Source organism: Suricata suricatta, chromosome 5, assembly GCF_006229205.1.
Source record: "Suricata suricatta isolate VVHF042 chromosome 5, meerkat_22Aug2017_6uvM2_HiC, whole genome shotgun sequence".
Taxonomy (NCBI): domain Eukaryota; kingdom Metazoa; phylum Chordata; class Mammalia; order Carnivora; family Herpestidae; genus Suricata; species Suricata suricatta.
In genome coordinates, this window is record NC_043704.1 from 131,284,486 (window position 1) to 131,309,513 (window position 25,028).

Here is a 25,028-nt window from a genome sequence, read left to right on the forward strand (position 1 = left end):
CCATTAGGATGGCTCCTATGCAAATATCAGTAAATAACAAATATTGGGGAATCTGTGGAGTCACCGGAACCCTCATGCACTGTAGGTGTGAGTGTAAAATAGAATTACTGAACGATCCAGCAGTTCTTGGTAAAATCCCCAAATAATTGAAAGCAGAGACTCAAAGAGATATTTTTACACTCATGGTCACAGCAGCATTATTCATAATAACTGAAATGTGGAAGCAAGAAAGTGTCCACAGACCGATGGGTAAGCACAATGTGGTAGAGACATATAATGGAATATCTCCCAGCCTTAAACAGGGAGGAAAGTCTGATATGCAACATGGGTGAACTCTGCAGACATTACACTAAGTGATACAAGCTAGTCACAGAAATTCAAGTACTGTATGAGTCCATTTACATGAGGTACTTGGAGCCAAAATCACACAGACATTAAGGAGAGTGCTGGTTGCAAGGGGCAGGGGCAGGGGTGAATGGAAGGTTACTGTTTAATGGGCACTGAGTTTCAGTTTTACTGAAAAGAGTTTATGGAATCAATGTACAACATTATGAATGAATTTAATACACTGAACTACCCACACTTAAAAATGGCTAAGGTGGTAAGTTTTATTTTATGTCTATTTTACCACAATAAAAAGGAGAACAGTGCTTCCTTATACTTTATAACATTAAAAATTGCTTGCCTTGAAATCAGAGTAGCCAGGTGAGGCAGGAGCCAGGCTTTTGGCAGTCTGGCTCTCTCTAATCGTGGAGCAGCACAGTGAGAGACAGAGGACAGGGTCACCAGGTGAGGTATGGGGAGAAATTTTTATTTTTCCACGAAAATCTTTCCTCTGCCAAACGACATTTAGCATATTCTAAGAGTTGACCAATTGCATATTAGATCCACATTCACTTCATTGGTTGACACGTGAAAGTCCAAAGATCTTTTTGGAGTCAGGTGTTAGCAGGTTAAACTAATTAACTCAGATCACGTGCTCGCTGTGGGTGGACATACGGGATATGGATTATAAACTATCTTAGAAATAGAACATGTAAGGCTCACAAAATTCAGGGAAATAAATTTCCTTTTATTCATGTGCCTCTCATAATTTTTATTGAGGGGTAAAAAAATCTTAGTTTCTTACCCTATTTTATTCTTTTGGCTCTACCTGACAAGGCAGAAACTGCCCACTGTCGTCATGACTAGTGCCCTTTTTTTTGTACATGGAGTTAACTAACCACATTCTCTTTAGCCTCAGCTCTCTCATCTGTAAAATCAGAGGTAATTAGAGCACCGACCTCATAGAGTCTTTGAGGATTAAAGGAGTTAACACATGTAAAATGCTCAGGAAAGTGGACATACATAGAAAATATTCTATAAACTTCAGCACAGCACTTTGCCATCATCCACAAGATGAACATATTCATCATACTAGCATATCTTTGAAGCTGGATTTATTTATAGCAAATTCCATTTTTTTTTTTACTTTTTTTATTTATTTGAGAGAGAGAGAGACAGACAGACAGACAGACAGAGATAGCATGAGCAGGGGAGGGTCAGAGAGAGAGGGAGACACAGAATCTGAAAACAGGCTCCAGGCTCTGAGCTGTCAGTACAGAGCCTGATGCAGGGGCTTGAACCCATGAACCGTGAGATCATGACCTGAGCTGAAGTCGAACGCTCAACCAACTGAGCCACCCAGGTGCCCCGCAAATTCCATTTCTGATTTGGTGCTCAATTATTCATACTTTGACTCATTCTTCTCAGTCTGTAATATGCACAAAAATCCTCTGGGGAATGCTGTTAAACGCAGTCTAGTTTAGTAGGTCTGGGGTGGGGCCTGAGCTTCAGCATTTGTAACAAGGTCCCAGGGGATGGCTACGTAGCTGGTCTGTGGACCGCACTTTAAATGGCAGGGATGTAGAGGACCCACCTCATGCCCTCCTACTTCTGAATACAGCTTCCAATTCCCCTACGAAAGCCTATGAAACACTTCGCTAGTTCTCTGCTCTAAGGCGGTTTGAACAGATGGCAGCATGGTTAGATGCATATTTGGTAACGGTCCAAAAGGCCTCTTCTCAACACCGAGTGGCATGCGGGGAGAAGAGAGCAGGGCGGCAGACCGGTTTCCAAGATGGCTTTCTAACCTCCCTGTCAGTTATTTTATTTTTGTTTGTGTTTTATTTTTCTAGAGAGAAAGAGAGTGAGCGAGTGAGCAAGCATGGGGGTGGTAGGGGGAGAGAGAAAGAGGGAAGGAGAGAATCTTAAGCAGGTTCCACACCTGCATGGAGCCCAACGTGGGCCTCAGTCTCATGACCCTGAGATCATGACCTGAGCCGACTCCAGAGTCGGATGCTTAGCTGACTGAGCCAGGTGCTCCTCAATCAGTTCTGTATAGAGCGGCTTCATTATTCTCTTTAGAGCGAGTTCTTAGACTATTAGGTATCAATTTATTCTACTGTAAACACAAGCACTTATTTCAAATCCAAATATAAATTAATTTTGTTGGATTGTGGATGCTCTCTTCTGTAATTTTTGATAAACAGAAGCTGTGTATAAGTTTCAGGGAATAAAAGATGCTTTTCAAATATGAATGCAATAAAAAGAATGACAAAGCAGGACACATCCATAATCCATGGTATTTAAATTCACCCCTGACTTTCTGAAGATATGTTTAGAATAATCCTAATAAGTAATATTTATTAAATATGGCTAGCCTTTAGAAATATGCTTTTATGCCTAACTGCCACTTCAACAATGTGAACTGTTTTCATCTAAACTGTGCTTTTCTAGAAGCTGTTTACAAAAAAAAAACAATAAGCAATCAGAAAAGATAAGAATGGTGCCAGGAAACAGGATCACCTACTACAAATTCTAAAGTAAACCGAATAAATTTTACAGTCCTGAAATAAACAGACTGGAAATTAAAATGTTTAACTAGGAGAACCTCACACAGGTGTAACCAGAGGAAGAATAAAACCTTACTTGCAGAGTTACAAACCTTATCATTGACAAAAACCCTATAACTGCTCCTTTAGATTAATTACAGACATGGTATGTCTTGGGAACTTCCTGGCCTTTAAAAATTCAAAAGGTATAAAAACATTAAGCATAGTTATTAAGACAATTGCTTGTATTTTAAACACTGTAACTGGGGGGAGAAGGTCTCTCCTAGAAAGGATGGTGTTTGGTAGTCTGATTTAATAGCATCTGTGAAGAAATGTCCCCATCTTTTGGACTTTTAGGCTACATCACCTCATGCTGTATTTTTATAATTAGGCAACCTGACCAGTCTTTTGTAAACCAGAATAGCTCTCTCCTCTACCATGCCAATTAGCACAGATGTTACTTTATTTAACACGGGTTTTTCCCTCTCTGCTTACACGTGATCAGCCCAACTGATAAAGCCACCCACCAGCACCGGGGCCTCCAGCTGGGTTTCTCCTACTACTGCTGGCCGGGCAGAACCATCTGCGTGCTTTCCCTTGCTGTTCCTGGCATCAGAAATAGGTGTCTGCACAATGGCTGACCCAGATAGAAGGGCCTTCGCCAAGTTTGTCTTTCTTATGGCAAAGCTAACGGACCTGTGTAAGGAGGAAACGGGCACCCTCGTACCACCATTCTCTGGGCTCACGCCCATACTGTCCCAGTAGGGCCAAACAAAACATGGCACCCTGTAGCAAATCCAAGCTAAGCATCAAGCACATTCGAGAAATACCTTGTTACAATTGGTAAAACGAAACCAAGCATTGCAAAGTGTAAGCTTGATTACACCAATACTACCAATTCTGAGATGTTGAAAATGAAAAACGAGAGAAGGAAATAATTCTCTAAGTTACCTGGTTTACTCTCATGCCTATCACACTTCTGTTAATTTAACCCTTAAACTAATTTGTAAAAATCTCATTTCTCACTATATATCAACAAATTGCTACTAGGTTTTTTATGCAGTAGGTGAGTGTCACCAGGAAATGAGAGGACTTTTCAGGCCCTAGGAAAGGCCAGAGTAAAGCCTGATACATCTGAATTCTTACATAGCACACAAAACCCTTAACAGTTTTCAATCATTCAAAAACACAGTAAAAACAGAGGAAGCACTTGCAGATAACCTAGGACACCCTCTCTTCCACCTTAAGATACTGCTTCTGTAGGTTTGGGGAGGAGATCGGGAGTCTGCAGCCTAAGTCGGGCGATAGCTACCTACTGAAAGTGCTTAAAGCTTCCAGAGGGCAGAAGGAAGGCTTCCCGGATCACAAGGCTTGGGCTGAGACCGGAAGGAACTCTAGGAGTTTCGCGGTCACACAAATCATTTTGGTCAGAAGAGACAGCAGAGCCAAACAACACAGGTGTATGGGGCCGCGCGGTCGGCACGAGGGAATGGACGGAACCGCGCCTTCCTGAAGGGCTGAGGAGGACCCGGAGGGCTGGTGACAAGGCTGAACGGAGGCTGGTCATCAAGGGCCCTGCAGGCTGCGCCTTAAGCTCACAGGATTCCTCCTAGGAAGAGGGGGCCCTGCAGAACTCTGGTGGCAAATCAGACCCTGAGGAAGACATTCACTGGGAGTAAGCCGAAGTCAGGAAGTCCTTGAGATGAATGCGACCACTGATGAAACGGACTGGCTCTAAAACTTCTAGTTAACATAGGATTGGTAAGTTACTGAACCGAGAACGAAAAATCACTGAAGTATCATTTTCCTATATCCTCATTCCTCTAACCTATGACAGTCAAAAGCTGCATGTCAAACCCAGAGTCAGATCAGTTCTGTGTAATACTTGTTTTGAAAATTTAATCTGTTTCTACGAGACTGGTGACGCAGGAACAACTGAACATAACATGAATTTCATGTTTGCTTATGCACAGGCACATCCACACGGACACTGGATGCAGGCTGAAAGCTGCACGCAGCTGAAGACAGACCGGTGGGAATACACAAAATGCCCGCATGTGCACACCTCACAAAACTGCCGGCTACTGCGGTTCCCAGTGCGTGTGACGGGCTTCACCCATGTCTCACATCCATCAGACCCCAGAGAGTCTTCCTTCTACAACTTCATGGTAACTCACACGCTGCAGGCTTTTTGAGGTCCACTTCCCCATCCAAGCTTCAGGATTGTATTTATGATAGCATTTATTTATTTAGCTAATCATTTAACATGTGTAAAACCATGCTACCTTTAGCTAGGTTCCTAACCTTGTTTTATGCATGGTTTTCAATGCTGTTCCCCCATCCCATTTCCCCATGAGTCCAGCAGTTCTGTATGCATGATTTTGCACAGCATGGTAATTTGGGGGAACATACAAATTGTGTATAACAGAAAGGACTATTCTAGAAGAACATGACTGTTCATTTGAAGATAAATAGGACATGACAATAGGATTGATCTATATTTCTACAACCGTAAAAGCCTTAGTTGACACATCATGGCGGCACAGTAGGGCTAACTAAACTCTGACTCTGCAGGAGGAGTGGTGGTGCTCCCTATGCATTCCTCATGTCCTCCTCCCCAAGAGGGCCCTCCTCTCAAGGGGAAGGTGACCCAGTGCGGAGCCCTAGAAGGACATGGTTTATCTTTCTCCTCTAGTTGTTGAATAGGTATGATGCCGAGAACCCCACTTCTCACCTGGGTAAGGCTTGTTCTGAGCAGCACACGGCTGGTGGAGAGAACTTGGTTTCCTGAAGATACCGATCACTTCTCAATCACTGGTTCTGAACAACCTGGGAAGTTTTTATCATTTACCAGGGCCCAACCCCCCCCGCCCCCCCCAACCTTAGAGATTCTCATCCAGCATTGCTTACTGTTGTTCCTGGTACTTTTAAAGCTCTGTAAGGGACTCTAATATGTACCTAGGAGGGAGATGTCCTTTGGACTTATCTGAGTTAATAACTTTCCTTATTATTTAAATCAGTTTGAGTCACAATTTTCGTTATATTCAGCTTAAAGCATCCTAAATAATAGGACACTCTCTTTGGAATGAAACACAAGGCATGGAATTTAAAGTCTTTAAATTTCATTAGATCATCTCAGGAATTTAAATGTCAACTCCCAGCCAAAAAAATTAGGCCCACTCATTTATTTGAAAAATAAAAATAAATTTTGTGACTACTCCACCTTCACACTGAATTCTGAAGATCATCAAGGATACCAAAAAAGGAGTTTAGTCATAATCGAGACTGAGGGTAGGGGGCTTTGGCTACTGACACTGAGAAAAAAAAACCCAGCACTCAGTTACCCTGGGCAGTAAAATAGGTGTGAATAGTTTTATCACCGCCCAGCTGGCTGACATGAAAGTTTGACTGTTGTCTAGAGATGAATTTAGGCTTTCTATAAATGTCAGCATTTTCACTTAGTGGGACCAGCTGGTGTCATTCTTGTTTTCTTCAATTTCATTTTCAAAAGCATTGTTCTGATATTTTATGAAATATGTACCTTTGCATCACAACGAATAAGAGATGCCATGTGGAGTATACAAATATGCTTCAAATCCAAAAGACTGACTAGAATCTAGCCTGAGAACATCCTGAAATTAGGCAATTTGGCAGTATTTCTCCCTGCTTATTCTAAGTTAATTGGAGCATTATTCTGCATATGAGACCTCCTTCAGTTCTGAGACTGTGGTGGTGGGTGTATGTGAGGCAGGTTAATGCTACCATTTTCCAGTTCTTTACACTTTCTTGTAATGGAACTCCTGATACATCTGAGGGGCATATGGAAGATTTCAGGTAAATGTTGCAAACTTTCATGATTCTGTTTACAATTCTGTCCTAACTTTGGGATGGTGTCCAAGAATAAAAAGGTGTTGATGATCAAGAGGTCAGAGAGATCACTGAAAGTGACTGATCCTAGAGGCGGGTCCGAAAGGCCCTTTCTGCAGACAAGGTATGGTTGGAATGGGTTTATTTAATGAGATCAGGTGATCTTTAAGAGTTCACCAAAGAGGCAAAAATAAGAAAGATAGGAAACTTTAAAGGAGAACGATAAGAAGACCGAAGGTGAAACAATAATTGGGAAATAGTACCAAGAAAGCCAGGAACCAGCATGTAGTGAGGGCGTATGAGAAAAATGGCTGAGGAAGTGGCCCCTTTTGTAACTGCTTTTCCCATTGAAACACTTCTATTTTCTTCTCTCTTGTTTTCAGATATAGCGCATAACTTTCTAGGGTAAAGCTAATTTGTTCATGGCTTATTAAAATCATCGTACTTTGAGGTACTGCTGTTAAAGCTTCACGTACTGACCTAGGTAACTTTAGAGAATATGTTGTGACAGGAGATAAGCCTGCAGACAGAACTGTGCTCGCTGGCGACAATTTTGAGGGAAAGGAGGCAGAGCTCTGCCATCATGTTAAATAAAAAGGAAGTTTGGGAATTCGATTATATTCTGGTGATCGATATTTTCAAGACATTTTCAGTATTTTGGTCACAATATCGTGTCAGTGTTCAGAAGGCTGTTGGTTATTGTTTTTCTCATCTATTTTAAAAAGTTACTCATGACCAACTTTACTTCACAAGCAGAGAAACAGCCCAGACCAAGGTTAGGATGATGTGAGCCAAGTTTACTAGTCAAATCAAATATAATTCACAACAAAGTTAATCACATGCATTTGTAATGATAGACATGCTTATTAAGAGGCTTAATAAAGCATGAATGGTGAACTCTCTGTGTAAATAATTATACTTAGTATTTTTACAGCCAAGAGAATTAAAAAAATTTTTAATACTTATTTTTGAGAGAGAGAAAGAGAGATAGAGCATGAGCAGGAGAGGGGCAGAGAAAGAAGGTGACATAGAATCTGAAGCAGCCTCCAGGCTCTGAGCTGTCAGGATAGAGCCTGGCTTGGGGCTCAAACTCATTAACTGCAAAATCATGACCTGAGCTGAAGTCAGACACTTAATTGACTGGGCTATCCAGGCGCCCCAAAAGAATTTTGTTTTTTTCTTTTCTCATCTAATTAGTTCTTCATATCGACATGAACATGCTTTTCTGGTACCATCTATGTTTTTAAATTTCATCACTATTGCCACAAAATAGGTCCTGAATTTTTTTTTTTTTCTACACTTGCAGTTTCCTCTTGGGGCCTTTTCTAACCTAAAACATGCTTTTACTTTAATTAGGAAACTTCATTTCTTTTGGATGTAGGTCTTGGGGAATGGACATCCCCTTTGTGCAGAAAGAAAAACACCCCCTTTCCAGGCAAACACAGCCCCCAGATGTGGGCAAGCTTCTTCGTGAACAGAGCACAGGCTGGGTTTTTGCGCCCTCTCACCCCTGCAGCCCGGCTCTTGTGGCCCCTGCAGGGTATTACTCACTGCTCTGTAACCCCACCCTTTTCTCCCAGGCTTCAGGTATGAGGTTCCTGGCATTTACCACCTGCAACACTTCCACGTGTATGAGTTCCTGACACATGGCATCTCGGCGCAGGAAACTGGGAAATAGTCAGGGTTCAGGGAAACAGAGGACGCTGCAGTAAAGGTGCTCAAGCTACTGCCTAACCCAGCAGCACTAGCATGAGGGAGAATCTAAAAGGTGCTCCTGAGCCTTCAGGTTTCAAGGCAAGGGGAGAGCTGCCTGCCTGACCCGGCCCCCCGCACCTCCCCACCACGCTCTGTTCAGTAGGCCTCCAGCTCCTACGACAGGAGCAAAGCCATTCTTCCTGGAATTGCTCGTTCAATTAAACACACAGCTTTCTCGGAAAGTTAACACAGGGGTTTCGAAGAATAAATGATGAGATGCCAGGGGCAGAAGGTTTAAGAGCAGGGAGATACCATGTGGGGAAGGGTGGTGCTACCACTGATGAGGAAAGAGGAGGCCAGCCTCCCCATCCTCACAGTTCGGCCTCTGGACTTAGCTGACCATCTGCATGGATTATCCAAAGCCCTCATCTTTTCTGCCATGCATATGTGCACCTAAGGACAAAAATTACTGTCGCCAAGGCAATGTGGCATGGAAAGACTAAATAAATGACAAGCGTCAACAAAAGGTCATTGGAAGGAGGCAAATGCTATTAATGACACATTTAGTTTAACACGATTCAAACTGACAGGAATTTCTGGCCAGGGATTCTCACTTTTCTAACTGCTTCACTTGAGCTCTTCCCCAAGTATGGTCTATGCCTCCCGGGCAGCGGTCAGCAAAGTACAGTCTGGTGTCTCTGCATTTTTATGGAGATGAAGTCAATGATGGAGAAGAAGGCCAGCCCTGAGGGGAGGAGTGCCCCATTCATTCCCAAAGGGCACCATCTCACTGTCCTAAGAAGGGCAGTACAGTCAAGGTTCACCACTCGGCTTCCTGTGGTTCTGCTTTGATAGGCTCCTCTGATATTTTGGTTAAAAATAAATTTACTGAAGCATAAAGATACGAAAAGTTGGGCATAAAACCTGTTTACTAAGCTAAATTAAAACGCTCATCCTATAAGCTGTTGACAACAGAAAGCTCTTTATGATGCTCCTTTTGATGTTCACATTTCTTGGAAATGGAATTAGGTATTTGGGGAACGGCAAAAAGATGGAGACAGGAGGAAGGAACGCTCCCGCAAAGATATACGGCCCGCTTTCCCTGACCTTGAGCGGGCGCGCCGCAGAAAGATTGTGAACAAGGTTCATGTAACACCTAATGACTGACTGACTGCGCTTCAAATACCTGAGCTCATCTTGGCCTTACTTATAATTCCTCAGAAGCTAGAAAAACTGTTGATGTCTAAATTCATTTTGTATCTATTCGCTTCAATAAACTATTATTAAATGGGAATGCATTTTAAATGGGACTGTATTTTAATCCAGTTATCATTAGTATTATTGATTAAACAATGAGAGATTACATATATATATTTTTTAATTGAAAAAATTCTATAATTGGACATACTCTAGATGCCAGCTTTCAATTCCACCCAGAAAGCCAACAAAGTAATCCGTTACAATCAATATTTTCCACATAAAACATGTTCTTAGGAAGCATATACCACTGACTGGACAGAAAATCACATAACTAGGAAGATTCTGACCTCCTGTAAATGCCACTGCTCAATTTCTCTCTTCCAACTACCAGTCTAACTCAAGCTGCCTAAAATCCACCAATGAAACATCACTGATACAACAGAACTGGCTCTCATCAAAGGCAAATCCTTCAGGGAGGGATTAGAGAAAACACTTGGGTGATTAATACTTTGGGGATTATTTGTCCATTGAACTGTCTAGTTATATCCTTCTACCACCATTCCACATGGTCATAGACTTCTCTAAAGCTTCCCTGTACCAGAGACTGGTTTAGGAGTAGGCATGGGATTTCATGCTGGCCAACTATTGAGATGGGAGGAAGGCCTGCTGGGGAGCTTCTGGGTAGACTTTTCGAGAAGATGTTGTGTGTGTTAGGGGCAGGGGGGGATGGCAGGATATCTACCAGGCTTATGACAGCCCTCTTGAGAACAGGATGGGTGCGAGGTAAGGACAAAGGCTGTCCAAAGATGGCAAAATGAAAGTTGGTGATGTCAATGAAAAGCTGAATTATCCAATTCTAGCCCTGCTCATCTCAGGACTCTTGTTATTCGAAATAATAAGCAACAAATTCCCCCATTTGAGATAATAATTTCTTTCATTTTTTTACCACAAGCAACTTGATATAAGTGCAACCATTTTACATTCTGCCAGAGGCTGTGGGGGAGAAGAAAACACCACAGCAGACATTGTTGACTGCCTATTCAATCTCCACCACCACTCCCTGTCCTAGGAAGTTGTTGGATTTCCATAAAGGAAAACAATGGTTGTGTTTACTAGAAGAAATACGTTTGTGGTTCCAGTCTGATCTCTCACGTGAAGCCTGTCTAGATCAAAACAAAACAAAAAATAAAAATCCATGATGGCCTATCTTCTGAATCCACATTATTTATGATCTTTACTGCTTGTCAGGCATTAAACCAGATAAGTTAAATTCTTATTTAGTTTAATTATTACTTAACTTTTGATGCGTTCCCCTGTCCCCCAATTTTACCGCAAGCACCGTCACTGGGACTACTCCCTTACATTTCTTATACAGATGCGTCTTAACTCTCAATCCCTACAACATAACCTGAGTAGATTAGGTAGCGTTCAGGGAGTCTATACCTTTGGAAGGAAACATGAGTCTACTTTCAAATTAGTTTTCATTCATCTGACAGTTTGTGTTATTCTTTTGTCATAAACAATAGATCAATGAATATTACAAAAATAATGATATCAGTATGACCATGGCACGTGTCCACAGTACCAAAGGGCAGTAACGACTCCATGCAGGAGTCACAGAGACACAGCACGAGCACCCGCAGTCGTGCTGGGAGCTCGCCGGTGGGGTGTCCTTCATTACACACCCTGTTTTACAAAGGGGTTTCTAGCTCCGATGATGTTGACTTCCTGTAGTGTAGAGAGGATTCTGAACCATGGATATAACTTTAGATCTTTGGAGACTAGTATGTATGTAATTATCACAAAGCATAGCATAATGTCTGGCAGTTCATCAGGAACTTAAAAAAAATGTTTTAATTGGCTGATGTGCTTAAGCATTAGAACTTACAAATCCAGTTTAGAGTTTTTCTTATGTTCAGTATTTTCCCTATTCTTGAATGTTAGCAAAGATATTCTTGGAAAATGATTTGGCAACAATTGTGGAACATGACTAACAGTGCTAAAACAAGTAGAAAAAATTACTTAACAGTCAGATGAATGACCCAACTAAAATAGATTTCTAGAAAACTAAGTATAGGATGTCATTTACATTATCATGGAAAATTAAAAGTATCAAAATTTTCAGTTCTGTTTTCAAGACTAAAAAATGAGAGTTTGCTGAAAACCAGAGTTTGAATTAGGTGGGCCCTAAAGGTTCTCTTGGGAAACAAAGCAGAGGGAAAATGGTCTTCGAGAATAAATACGAATCCTCAAAACAACACTACTACTGATAATAAAGTAAAGGTAAATTTTTAAAACTTCCTACTAGTTGGCTCACATTTTGGAGAGGAAGTATAATGGTATCTTTCATAAACATATGACATAAAGCTTAATTTGTTACTTCTGAGTTCTGTATTCTATTATATGGCCAAATCAGGGGCATTAACAGTAGTAAGGGTGACATATCTTCATCTAAAGAAGATAGTCTATGGATTACAGAAAGGCTTTATAGAATAGATAAAAAGACAATACTGAGAAGACATAAATTCTATGACCTAATATATGATGCTTATTCAAAATAAGTCACACATAATTGATTTTGAAGATCATCTCTCAATTATGTTAGAACCATTATAACTAGATTTCACCACACTTAGGTTGAGAGCTACTATGAGATTGTTTTGTGTTAATGTCTGTTTTCAACTGCTATTTTAACCTTCTGTTAACTGACACCAACAATTTCTTGATCCTGGGCCACATTAAACGATCAACAGAGTCTTGAAATCTGCAAGTTACATATAATTTACGGCACTGGGGAGCCGTAAGCCTCAGCTTTTGACTATTTGCTTATGTGAGAAACTGACAATGATGATGTTAATCTTGAACTTTTTTGAAGACACAGAATGTACCTATATTATACCAAGCTGGGCTGAAAATGAAAGCAACATAGGTTCAAGGGATGGCGAGTGTTCCATCCTAGACTCTGGTGGCACTGGTGATATCTGGCTTCCAGGGGAGAATGCATCCTAGCTATGGCCCTGAACATTTTTCAACGGTGTGCCGTTAGGCTGTGATAAGTGACAGTCTCAGTATAAATCAATAAAAGTTACTTCTCACTCATACTTCACACCTACTCAGGGTTGGCACAGCAAAGGAGAGGGCTGAGCAAGATCTCGTGGTGGCTAGTGGCAATGCATGCATGTCATTTCCGCTCACAACTCACCAGACAGAACCAGTGGCTCTGACAGCTCTGAGGAGGCATAGTCCTACCAAGCGCCTCACAATGGGGGAGAAATGGAATTACCCCGCAAAGAGCACAGACTATATTATTTCATAAAATAATAAGATGATAACCTATTACTTGAAAAATCAGCGCTTTCTCTTGAAAATTTCTGCCTACTTCCCACAAATTAGAAAATATATTAAATTTTGAATAATAATTTTACATTCTGTTTTTGGTTCATAACAGGTCTATGTAAAGAGTTAGACTTACTCTAGTGCTATTTTTGCCTGACATCTCAGTTTTAAGTTACAGTTACCACCATAAAAAAAGTAACTAATTGGTACTGTCGACTTATCCATATGCCACCAAAATATGACAGAGTGCAAACGGAGCGTATCTCCATATGCCTTTTTCATTTGTTATTTATTCCTTATTCTGCTTCTTCAGAGGCATGTTCTTTGCACAGGTAGACATCTCTTCTAACTTATTATGCCAATACATTGATTTTGTTGTGATTTTTAGTCATTACTTTTCATCTAAGTTATATACGTAACACTTTGAAGAGTGAAACGGCCCGATAAGGCCTGTCATGACACAAGTTCACACAGCCCCACCCTGCACCCTCCACTTCCTGCTCTCCAGAAAGAACCACTTTCAATTCTTCTACCCATTTTTTAAAAATCTAGATATCTCTAGTTTATACTGCTGTCACTTGATTTTTCTGGAAAGTATTACACACTTATTTTCCACTAAAGAAGAAAATGACTTATTTAGGTCTACTAACCGATTTTATCAAGATTTTGATTAGATTCATAGTCAAGAGGCTTTCATTACAATGTCTATGTAAATTTTAGTCATGGCTCAGTTACAAGATTTACCATAACCTTTCTTCCTTTTTCTGACACTCTGTTTTTCTTTGGAGTTACAGTTTGTCGTGTGTGTGTGTGTGTGTGTGTGTAACATTTATGAATGCTTGAGAGAGAGCAGGAGCAAGAGCGTGAGCAGGGGAGGGCGGGAGGCGGGGATACAGATGATCTGAAGCAGGCTCTGCGTGGACAGCAGTGACCCTGATACAGGGCTCGAATTAATGAACCATGAAATCATGACCCGAGCTGAAGTTGGACATTCAACTGACTGAGCCATCCAGGCACCACTGTCCTGTGTTTTAAAGGTTTAGTTTTTCTACAGTTGAACACCTAAATCTTTTAATTTTTTCAAATATATTAGCTGTTCCCACAATATCATCTTTTGGAGAAAACTTTCTGGAACATTCTGACTTGTTCCAACCTTGGTTGGCTGCTGCTCTCTGGACCTGCTGAATAGCTTTGCTACATGTAATCTTGGGATCTCCTCATATTTCCATTCTGAGGGATCTTTTTTTTTGGTCCGGATACTCTGCTTGTTCTCAGGTACTCCCCATCCTTTTTTTTTTTTTAAACTTTTTTTTTTTTAATGTTTTATTTATTTTTGATACAGAGAGAGACAGAGCATGAGAGGGGGAGGGGCAGAGAGAGAAGGAGACACAGAACCGGAAGCAGGCTCCAGGCTCTGAGCTAGCTGTCGGCACAGAGCCTGATGCGGGGCTTGAACCCACGACCGTGAGATCTGACCTGAGCCAAAGTTGGAGGCTTAACCGACTGAGCCACCCAGGCGCCCCTCAGGTACTCCCCATCCTTAGTGTATGTCTTCATTTCCCCAGTGGATTCTGAGAATGGGTGCATGAGGATAAAGTTTTTGAATCTTGAATATGTGAAAGTGCCTTAATTCTAATCTCATACTTAATTAGTTTATCTAGGTATCAGATCTAGGCTGGGAGTAATTTTCTCTCAGAACTTTAAAGGTCTTTCTCCACTACCTTGCTGGTCTTGCTGTGAACAATTTGTAGTTATCCTAATTCCTGATCCTTTGTTGGAACTCTTTCTTTTCCCTCAACTCTCCAAGTTTGGAGGATATCTCTTTGTTCTCAGAGTTCTGAACTTTTTCAATGTCTGGGTGTGGGTTTAATTTTACTTGTGTGGGGCTTTCTATGGGCTTTTTTGATCTGAAAACTCGGGTCTTTTATTAGTGGAACATTTAATTAATTGTATTTTTTAAAATTATTTCATTCATTTTCTCTGTTCTCTGGAACTTCTATTTTTTAGATTTTGAACCTCTTAGAGTTTGGTTCTCTAATTTTCTTCTATTTTTTAATGTCTTTACATTTCTGTCTTATACTCTATTTTCTTGGGAGATTTCCTCAATTTTATCAATTCCAACTCTTCTATTGAGCTTTACATTTCAGATATCATATTTTGATTTCTAATGGTTTTTGTTGTTGAACTCTGAATGTTTTCTTTTTCTTTCTTTTTCCTGAAGCATTCTTCTCCTGCATCAACTGTTTTCTCCCAGTGGCTTTCTTCTATTTGTTTTTGCCTGTCTGTAACTATCAGAAGCTCTCCTCAAGTATCTAGTGATCCCTGTCTTGCTCATGTACAGTGTGTACTAAAAGCTAAAAGAAAGCTCTGTGTTTGATATTTTTTATTTTTTTTATTAAAAAAAAATTTTAATGTTTTTTTTTTATTTATTTTTGAGAGACAGAGACAATGAGAGCAGGGGAGGGTCAGAGAGAGACGGAGATACAGAATCTGAAGCAGGTTCCAGTCTCTGAACTAGCTGTCAGCACAGAGCCTGATGTGGGGCTCAAACCCATTACCATGAGATCATGACCTGAGCTGAAGCCGGATGCTTAACTGACTGAGCCACCCAGGCGCCCACCCCTTTTTTTTAATTTTAAAAAATTTTTTATTTAATTTATTTATTATTATTATTATTATTTCAAGTAATCTGTGTTTTTAAAAATTTATAATTTTGGGAGCACCTAGGTGGCTCAGTCAGTTAAGGATCCGATTCCTGTTTTGGTTCAGGTCATGATCTCAGAGTCACAAGATGGAGCCCTGAAGGTTGAGCCCTGTGATGGGCTCTGTGCTGAGTGTGGAACCTATTTAAGATTCTTTCTCTCCTTCTCTCTGCCTGCTCACTCTGTAAAAAAAAACAAACAAAAAAACAACAAGCCAAAAAAACAAAACAAGAAAGAAAGAAAAAGAAAAGAAGGAGGAGGAGGAGAAGAAAAAAATTTAAAATTTTTGTCTAGAGAAAACTCTTCTAATTTCCTGCCTGCAGGGATAGACATATTAGTATTCTGAGAAGCAAGTGGCGTAAGGCCTGAGGATCTCAGATTCAGTATTTAAATATGTTAATCATACTTTTTCTGTAGGGTATTTTCAGTGTGCCTGATCTCTCTCAGTCCAGAGACATTCGGTTTTATACTTTACAGAGGATTAAACCTCCAGTCTTCTGCCAGTGTGGGAAAGGGAATCTCACTACTTTTTGTTTCTTTTAATTCCACTATAGTTAACATACAGTGTTATATTACTTTCAGGTACACAACACAGTGGTTCAACAATTCCATCCATCGCCCAGTGCTCATCACAAGTATACTCTTTACCCTCTATCACCTATTTCATCCATCCCTCTCTTTCTTGAACAGCAAGTTCCAACTTCACTCCATTTCGAGTGCCTGAGCTTCCAGAGGACTTTACAATGTGAATCCAGTTGCTTCTTGGTTTTTACCTACTGCTGACTTAGCTTTTAGCTTTCTTAGGCTGTTAAATTAGTTACCACTTAACATCTACTTTACAAGTAACAAATTTTTGTTGCTGTCATCTTTTCTCCTGTTTTCTTTTTCCCTCAGGGTTTCCTTTGAAAGACCCTAGCTGTCCTTGGAGTAGGGGGGTTAGGAGGGAGCAGGGCTAACTGCCTGCATCGGAGCTGCCATCTTTAAGCGAGAGTTCCATTCTGCTCTTGTAGAGATCAGAGAATCACAGTTCTCACACGGTGGAAGGGGCCCCTGGAGACTAAGGAGTGAACACTTCTCTTTGGAGAGCACCGTGTGTTGTTTCATCTGCAGATGACGTGGCTGACGTACCAAGAATCTGGGGGTCTTACCCAAGGTCACACACAGGCATACAGACACAGGTCATACTGTTACCCAGTCTATGTATCAGAAATAGTTATCCCTCAAAGGTTTTAAAGTTTTGTTTTTTATTTTTCTTCCAATTTAAAGTTATTTCAGCAATAGCCAGATCCCTTTCTCTAAGATCCTACACATGCATCCTGTTCCAATAGGCAAGATGGACTCTTCATATTAGAGTATTCGGTGTTGAACTACTATAAGATGTGGCTAAATGTCTTATTTGTGTGTGTGTGAAGTTGGCTTAAGAAATTTCAGACACAACCAGATTTTTAAAGTGGTGGAGATGCTTTAGATGTGTCCTTCTGGACAATGTATGCAAAGGACCTATCAATACACCAGCATTTAAATGCAGCTTGTATAACTTTTTAAAACAAGAGGCTAAAATAATTATTTTTGCTTTTCAAGAAATAAAACTGAAAGAAAAACCCATCTTAGTTTGTTTTATAAGTGTCTTAATCTATTTTTTGGTATAATTCTATTTGATACATTCTAGAAAAAAAGAACAAAATATAAACCCACAGGCTTTGACCACAAAGCATTTGCAGAGGAAGAAAGGACAGATTTGGGATTCAACTTACTTTAAATTGATGCTATTTTTCTCCTCGTGGAATGCAGGCCATGGCCTTAAAATATCACTAAGTGATAATAAAATTAAAATAATTTGATGAAGGTATTCATTTTAGTTGTAGTCATGTTAAGGGCTTTATAGAACTCAGCACAAGTTTTAATAAATGCAGCTTTCTAGAGGAAAAAGAAGGATCGAAGAAAAGCTGTCCTTAAATACTTACAGATTCTTTTCTGCCCATAGTTTTGCTGTGTGAGCGGGAACGGGAGATGTTGCTAAAAAAGGAATCCTTTTTAGTAGCAGATGAAGGTGGGGAGCCAGTGAATTCTCTCCCTCCAGGCAAACTTTCAGTGCTTGGGGATGAACTGATGGTTTTAGAACTTTGTCCTGTAAGAAAAATTAAGAGGCAATAATGAAACCCTAGACTTTCTCACTAAAGTACTTCATTCACTGCCTTTCATAAAGGATCAATTGTTGTACATCTTTGTTCGCACTGTCAACATAAGGACACTGAGGGGTTATTAAAATGCACACATTTTTATGTGGCAGAAAAGCTGCGCATTTTTTGAAACAATGAAGTGCCACTATACTTTTCCACATGTAATTTACGCTACAATAGTCTAAGTGTTGCACACATAAAAAAGAAAAGCAATGAAAAGATCTAATTTTTAGAAATCAGAGGTTAGATAACTGGATTTTCCTTCACTACAGGAATCACCCTTAGTGAAATACCAGAAAACTACTACACTACATATTATATTAATATTAAAAAGTATAAATCCTTCAGCAGTTTTTCAAAAGAGCCTTTTTCCTTTTCACTAATTGCAGAACAGATATGGGGCCACCCCCCGCCTATGGTAGAAGCATATGAAAAATGGAACACGGCGCTGGTTCACGGGGCCTCTTTCTAGACCCTTCTTACAACAGAGTGGGTGCATCGGTGATGCCCAGAAAACAGCCTTTCCAGAGAGAACACTATGGTCAACTCCTCTTAGAATGTATCTCTGATTTATCAAATTTCAACTTAGCGACAGTACTGATTGGCCTATACCTCACAGAAAACCCCTACGCTATTTCTCCTTAATTACAGAAATTAGCTTACTCACATTTTCATCCCTTTTGGGAACATAAACATTGAGACCTGAAGAAAACAGAGTCACTAGAACACAGTCCCAAAGGCGATGATGGAGTATTTCATCTGGACATCTGAAGGAAAAGCCTAGGCACCAGAAGTAGTCTTGCCTTGAGACAGGAGAAAGGTATCAGACTTCCCTGTCCTTCCCGCGCCTTGTACACACAGAACAAGACAGCGCTGGGCCGGCACACCGGGCGAACGGAGGAGACGGTCCACCGCCCGGCCTCAGCTGGGCAGCTCCCTAGGCGAGGAGTCAGTGTTCTCAATGAGCTTAGAACCCACAGCTGCACAGCGGTTCTGAAACTCTCTATAAACCTTAAAAGCTTTTAACGGATAGGAACAACATTAACAATTTTTGTTGCATTAAAACTTAAAGCCTATTCTTAGAGGCACGTTCTTAAATAACACTGCTGTGGGGCCCTGCGCAAGCCCCCCTGCAGGACTAGCCCCCAGCCACGGGCTGATGAGGGTTCTTAGGAGTTCTCTCTGGGAGCGGCCCTCAGCTGAAGAGAGCTGTTCCAGGGTCATGCCCCCTCCCTGGGACTGGCTCCAATCTAGTGACTGGCTGGGGTGACAGGGGATAAGGCAGACTGCTCCGAAGGGCCAGCCCGGCCACGACCACTCCTCCTCCGCTCCCCAGAGGCTGATCTTGATGACACCTCCTCTCGGGCCCCGCCAAAACCTTCCTCCCCGCAAATCTTTGTCTCATAGTTTATTTCTCAGAAATTCTGACTCATGACAGTTATTTAGAATTATTTCACAATGTAGGACACTTCAGGCATCCACACACTCTTCATTCATAACCAGATACTGGGGAACGAGCCCCGTTCAGATGCATCGTATGAAGTGTCTACAGAACTCTGCTCAGCACTGAGGATGAGGGATGAGTACGACAGGGGCTCTTAGAAAGTTCCGAAAATAGCAGTACAAGGGAAATACAGACTTGAATGGACACGAACTAACCTACAATCCTAGGTGATAAAAGCAAACACGGAGGTATAAACAACAAGATTGTGGAAGCACAAAAGAGGGAGCGTCTGATCCTGTCTCAGGCAATGAGAAGTGTGTGTTTCATCTTCAAACCTGAAAAGCAGGTGGCGGTGGCGGTGGCAGGTGGCCGCAGGAGCTCGGGGAGGGTCGCGGTTAGCAGAGAATACAGTACGTATCAAGGCGACTGGTAAATACTACTGGGAACATCTCGCTCAATCAGAGCTTGACCGAATCCCTTGGAGCTTCCTGCCATCCGTAAGAAACTGAAAATGACACTGATACCAGTGTAAAATAAGATTCAGTTCAACAGAGTGCTTCTTTTCATTTGCTGATGATTTCGATGGCTTTCTGGGGGAAGGAGAGAATCAAATACGTTCTTTCTAAAAGCTGCTGGGTACCCTACACATCTTAATTTCCCTCCTGGTCATCCAGCCCTAGGGGGAGGGAGAAACGAGGGAAGGTGAGAGCTAAGCAGGGCCAGGGAGATCAAGAAGAGCATTCTGTTCTCATGCTGAGGGGTCTGGCCCTTATCCTGTCAGTAGATGGTGAGAGTTACTGCAGATTGTAAGGAAGAAAGTAGCATCAGGATTAGAGGAACTTGAATAAGGCATCTCCTGCACCTGCCCACACATGAGGAGGGCTGAGCGATGGCTGTGATGGTACATTTGAGAGACGTTTACAGGGCAAAATTCCTCAAACCGGTACCTGCTGGGTCTGACCCGCCTAAACTTGGGTCCAGGCCCAGCGGAGATCCGGCTGTGGGGCCTTCAATAATGCACGACTGTCCATAAGCCATGGTTCTCATCTATAAGTCAGACACCTACGTCATAGTGGGTGCTGTGTCCCAAGTGGGTAATGTGTGCAAAAGGCTCAGGGTGATATGCTAAGTATTCAGCAGACATAAACCATTACTAGCCCAGTGGTGACTTCCAAATCTAGAGCAGGAAGTTGAATATACAGTACTGTGGGTTACAGATTTGCTAGTCCTCTCCCCTTAGGCCTGTCCTCACATTAGCTGCACCTCCCACAGACTCTGGCCAACTAGTTCTAAGCACAGGACTACCACACAGGCACACAGAAGACAGCTTGGTGGGACAGCTGGAGCCCAGGCCCTGCTCTAGCGCTCTGCTTAAGAGCTGTGCCCTGGTGTGAGCGCATCTGCACAGAAGGGGCGGCAAAGGGCGGCAAGGGCACAAAGGTGCTCTCGGAACCGGCCATGGCTGTGTCCACGTATATTAAATCTTTCCTTCACGCTTCTCCTTTCTGAAACATTCAATAAAAGTTTCGTGTCCCCTGTGCTACATATGAGCGGAGGTTATTTGTCAAGAGCCCAAGCTGACTGAATGAGCTTTAAAGGCATCGTAAGGGGCCCTGACTACAGAATGGCTGGGAAGGAGGAAAGAGGACGGGGGAGAAAGTATTTATTAAGCTCCTACTATGCCCTATGAATATTTTTGTGATTTTTCTCACTCAACTCAATGGGAAATAAGAAGGGGGGCTGGGGTGTATTCCAATGGACAGGCAAGAACCCCTATAAACCTGAGACCAGCCAGAGGAGCTGGACGCAGGACATCTGAAGACAAAACATTCAGAAGGCTAGGAAATCTGGGGGGGTCACTGGTGGGGAGGCACAGCTCAGAAGAGTAAAAAGGGAAAAGCCTGGGAAGCCCAGTGCTGTGGCCACTGAAAGGGGATCACCTTGACTTTATTCATGACACAGGAGAAAATGAGAGGCATCTGGCCCCTGGCTGGTAGTATCTTGTCACCTCATAGACTTGAGTGACAGACAGCAAGAGGGCTGATGTTTATGTATTAAAACCATACATCTTGGTGTCACAGGCGAGTCAATGGAAGCAGGCGATAAATGAAGCCCCTGGAAACAGACCTGCTCTAGCCTGACCACAGGCACAGTGCTTACACGCAGACATGTGGTTATAGAGTGTCAGAAATAATTATTTTTTAAAAACAATTTCATTTTTGAGAGACAGAGAGGCAGAGGGAGGGGCAGAGAGAGAGGGAGACATAGAATCTGAAGCAGTTTCTAGCTCGGAGCTGTCAGCACAGGGCCCGATACAGGACTCGAACTCAAGAACTGTGAGACGGGGACCTGAGCTGAAGTTAGATGTCTAACCGACTGAGCCATCCAGACGTCCCAGAAATAATTATTAAAAAAAGTAAAGATAAAGGAGTTGAGTTGGCTCTTTCAGAATTTGATTCTGAAAACCGAAAGTCTTTGAAAAAAACCACAGGCCAGTGGGTAATGTGTCCCAAGCTCTAAGGGGGCAGCACCAGTGACCCTTACTGTGGTACAGGTGTGGCGGTAACTTCCCACAACCAGCCCAGAAGTGGCTGTTCTTTTCCTCTCTTTCCAGACGCGAGGTTGAGGGACCTCCCTAGGTCATCCAGCAAGGCACTGATGGAGGCAGAACTCGAACCCAGACCCAACTCCAGAGCCCGTGCTGGGAGAGTTGCACCAGGCTGCCCCCCAATAAGGGCTGTAGCACATGTGACCTAAGATTAAAGACAAATGGAATGAGGTCTTTTGAAAGTAAAGGGCAAATTCTGTCCTTGTTCTCAGTCCAAAAACTCATTTATTCATTGTCTTTTGGAATAAGTGTTCCACAAAATTGCATTCTCTAGCTAACCGATGCTTCCCCAAATTTGTTTTATATATCATCTGTTTCTCTGCCTCCTTAAAGTGATTACCCAGAACATAACGGAACTGCCTGTCCTGCTTCACGACCATGTTTCTCAACAACAAGCAGAGTGGCCGGCGTAGGGTCGTTCACGAGGGCAGCTGCTGGCTTCTCGGCCTCTCCTCTCGTCCCGTGGGCAGTTCTTTGTCCGCCCTTCCTGTGTCCTACTCTAATTAACTCGGCCTCTCTTCTCTTCCTTCTACCAATTTGTGGCATGCCATCTGCACTGGGGCATTTCTTTTAGTGCTTTGTTCTTGAAGGTCCAGAGGGAGGTCCCCTCCAGACATGTGAGCTGGTACTGCGCTAATGTGACTTGCATGTTACCCCTCAGTTTAAAATCTATTTTTTTCCTAGAAGGAGTTATAAAAAGGAGTATTTTTTTCCTAGAAGGAGTTAACAGTGGCTACCTTTAGGGAAACTGGTAGGCAGAAACAAGTGGGAGGAATAGAGAGGTTTTTTTCCCCCATTTAATGGCTTTCATTAATTAGGATGGTCTAATGTTGTATGTGTTTTAGATTTACCTTAATAATGTCAACAGTGGTTATCTGGGCAGGGAGATTTTGGACCTTTCTCTCCCCTTTTTTTATTTTTAAAAACAACCCAATATATGTTATACAATGATATCTATATGTGCATGTACATATGTATTATATTTTTATCTGCAACGTAAAGATGTACATACAAGTATAAATATTAAAAATGGTTACGGCAGGGGCACCTAGGTGGCTCAGTTGGTTAAACAACCTGAGCTTTGGCTTAGGTCATGATTTCACGGTTTATGGGTTCGAGCCCCGTGTGGAGCTCTGTGCTGACAGCTCAGAGCCTGCAGCCTGTTTTGGATTCTGGGTCTCCCTCTCTCTCTTTGCCCCTCCCCCACTCATGCTGTCTGTCTCTTTCTCTCTTTAAAATAAACATTAAAAAATTAAAAAAAGAAAAAAATAACCTGATAAATGTCATACAATGAGATCTATGTGTGCATGTACATATGTATATATATCTGTATCTGTAACATAAATATGTGCACACAACATAAATATTAAAAATGGTGCTGGGTAGCTACGTTGGTCCAACTTAAACTCGGGTCATGATCTTACAGTTTGTGGGTTTGAGGCCTTCATTGGGCTCTGTGCTGACAGCTCAGAGCCTGGAGCCTGCTTCAGGTTCTGTGTCTCATTTTCTCTCCGCCCGTCCCCTGCTTGCACTCTGTCTCTCTTTCTCAAAAATAAACATTTAAAATAAAAAAAAATGGTTATGGCAATAACTTAAGAAGTCTAATTTGTTGAAAATTCTAAATTTTCTTTGGAAGTATGGTCTGTGAGCATGTGAGTGTGTGTGTGTGTATCTTTATTTTAAAGCTCTATGGTTCCTAACTACCTCTTAAAAAACGTTTCTGGGATAGGTGGGCAATTTCCAAAACTAATTTTCAAGAAACTTTAAGTCTTCAAAACCAAATTCTCCCATGGTACATTTTTTATAAGTACAACCCACACTGAGAGATATAAAATGGAACTTCCTAAGAATTTTGCAAAAACTATTTATTGACTTAAATTGTGTGATTTCATTTTATAGTCAGTGTTTTTCTTCAAAATAAAAATAAAACACATATAATTGTGTTTAAAGGCAAAGATACAAATATAAAATCTCACGAAAAACATAATCAAAGAATCACTGAAAGTACTGTTATTTACTTCATTTCTTGAAATTTACTCCCAAGTATTTTTAGGAAAAAAAAATACTTGGGAAAGTCTAGATGATAGTTTCATTTCCCTTACAAGTATATCTACTCTTAAAATATTTTATTGGAGAGTATAATGGGTGTGGCCCCTCTGATGAATTTCTTCAACTTCTAATATTACTGATCTGATTAAGCATAGATTGTTAGGAAGTTTTTTGTTGCCCCCACTATTTGGATTGACTTCTACTTCCCTTTGCTTTTTGACACTGTGCAGGAAGTATGCTGAAGAAAACATAAAGTGACTTCTCCAAATCAGGGTCGGTTACTGTCTCATTTTCTTATCATCACTGTCACTATCATCACCACATATTGAAAGCTTGTTATTTGGGCTTCATGTCTCATAAAGCAGCTGGAGCCTTCCTTATCAGACTGATACAGTCTCTGCCACAGCATGGCAGACAGGAGGAATTCTGAACTGGGTGTCTAGAAAAAGAGCTGGTTCCTGACTGTCCAGCCTTGCCTGGGTCATCTAACGCACAGGCTGATGCCCAAGCAATGTAAAGCTGCGGGGAAAGCCAAGAGAACAATAAGAACAGAGCTTGGCACATAGTAAGCACTCAATGAATACTTGGTGAATAAGATGATTCTACCCTATAGAACACAAGTGATCTGAACAAAATGATATACCCTTCCTTTGCAAGATTCTATTGAAAAAGAAAATTGTTCATGTGGCTCTGGTCTGTAGGAGAAAATGGACTGAGCAATCAATAGCACAGAAGGAGAAGTCAGAGTAAGCCAGAAGGCCTTTCTCTTTCTCTTTCTATAGGGATAAACTGAGATTCTATAGCCAAAGATCTACTCTGCAGAAAACCTTACAAAGTAAGCAAACTAAATACCAAAACACTTGGTAAAAAGTTGCCAGGGGTGCCTGGGTGGCTCAGTCAGTTAGGCGTCCGACTTCAGCTCAGGTCATGGTCTTGCAATCTGTGGATTTGAGCCCCGTGTCGGGCTCTGTACTCTGTACCAACAGCTCAGAGCCTTGAGCCTGTTTTGGATTCTGTGTCTCCATCTCTCTCTCTCTCTCTCTCTCTCTCTCTCTCTCTCTCTCTCTCTCTCTC

At 41.6% G+C, this 25,028-nt stretch overlaps 1 protein-coding gene across 2 annotated transcripts in view; it reads right to left on the reverse strand.

The window, feature by feature from the left end:
- TBC1D5 (TBC1 domain family member 5) overlaps nucleotides 1-25,028 on the reverse strand; it is a 486,227-nt gene that overhangs the window by 38,822 nt on the left and 422,377 nt on the right. For both annotated transcript variants that reach the window (XM_029940340.1, XM_029940339.1), the window contains one exon: nucleotides 17,638-17,801. In XM_029940340.1, coding sequence (XP_029796200.1) covers nucleotides 17,638-17,801 — 164 coding nt within the window. The remainder of the gene's footprint in view (nucleotides 1-17,637; nucleotides 17,802-25,028) is intronic.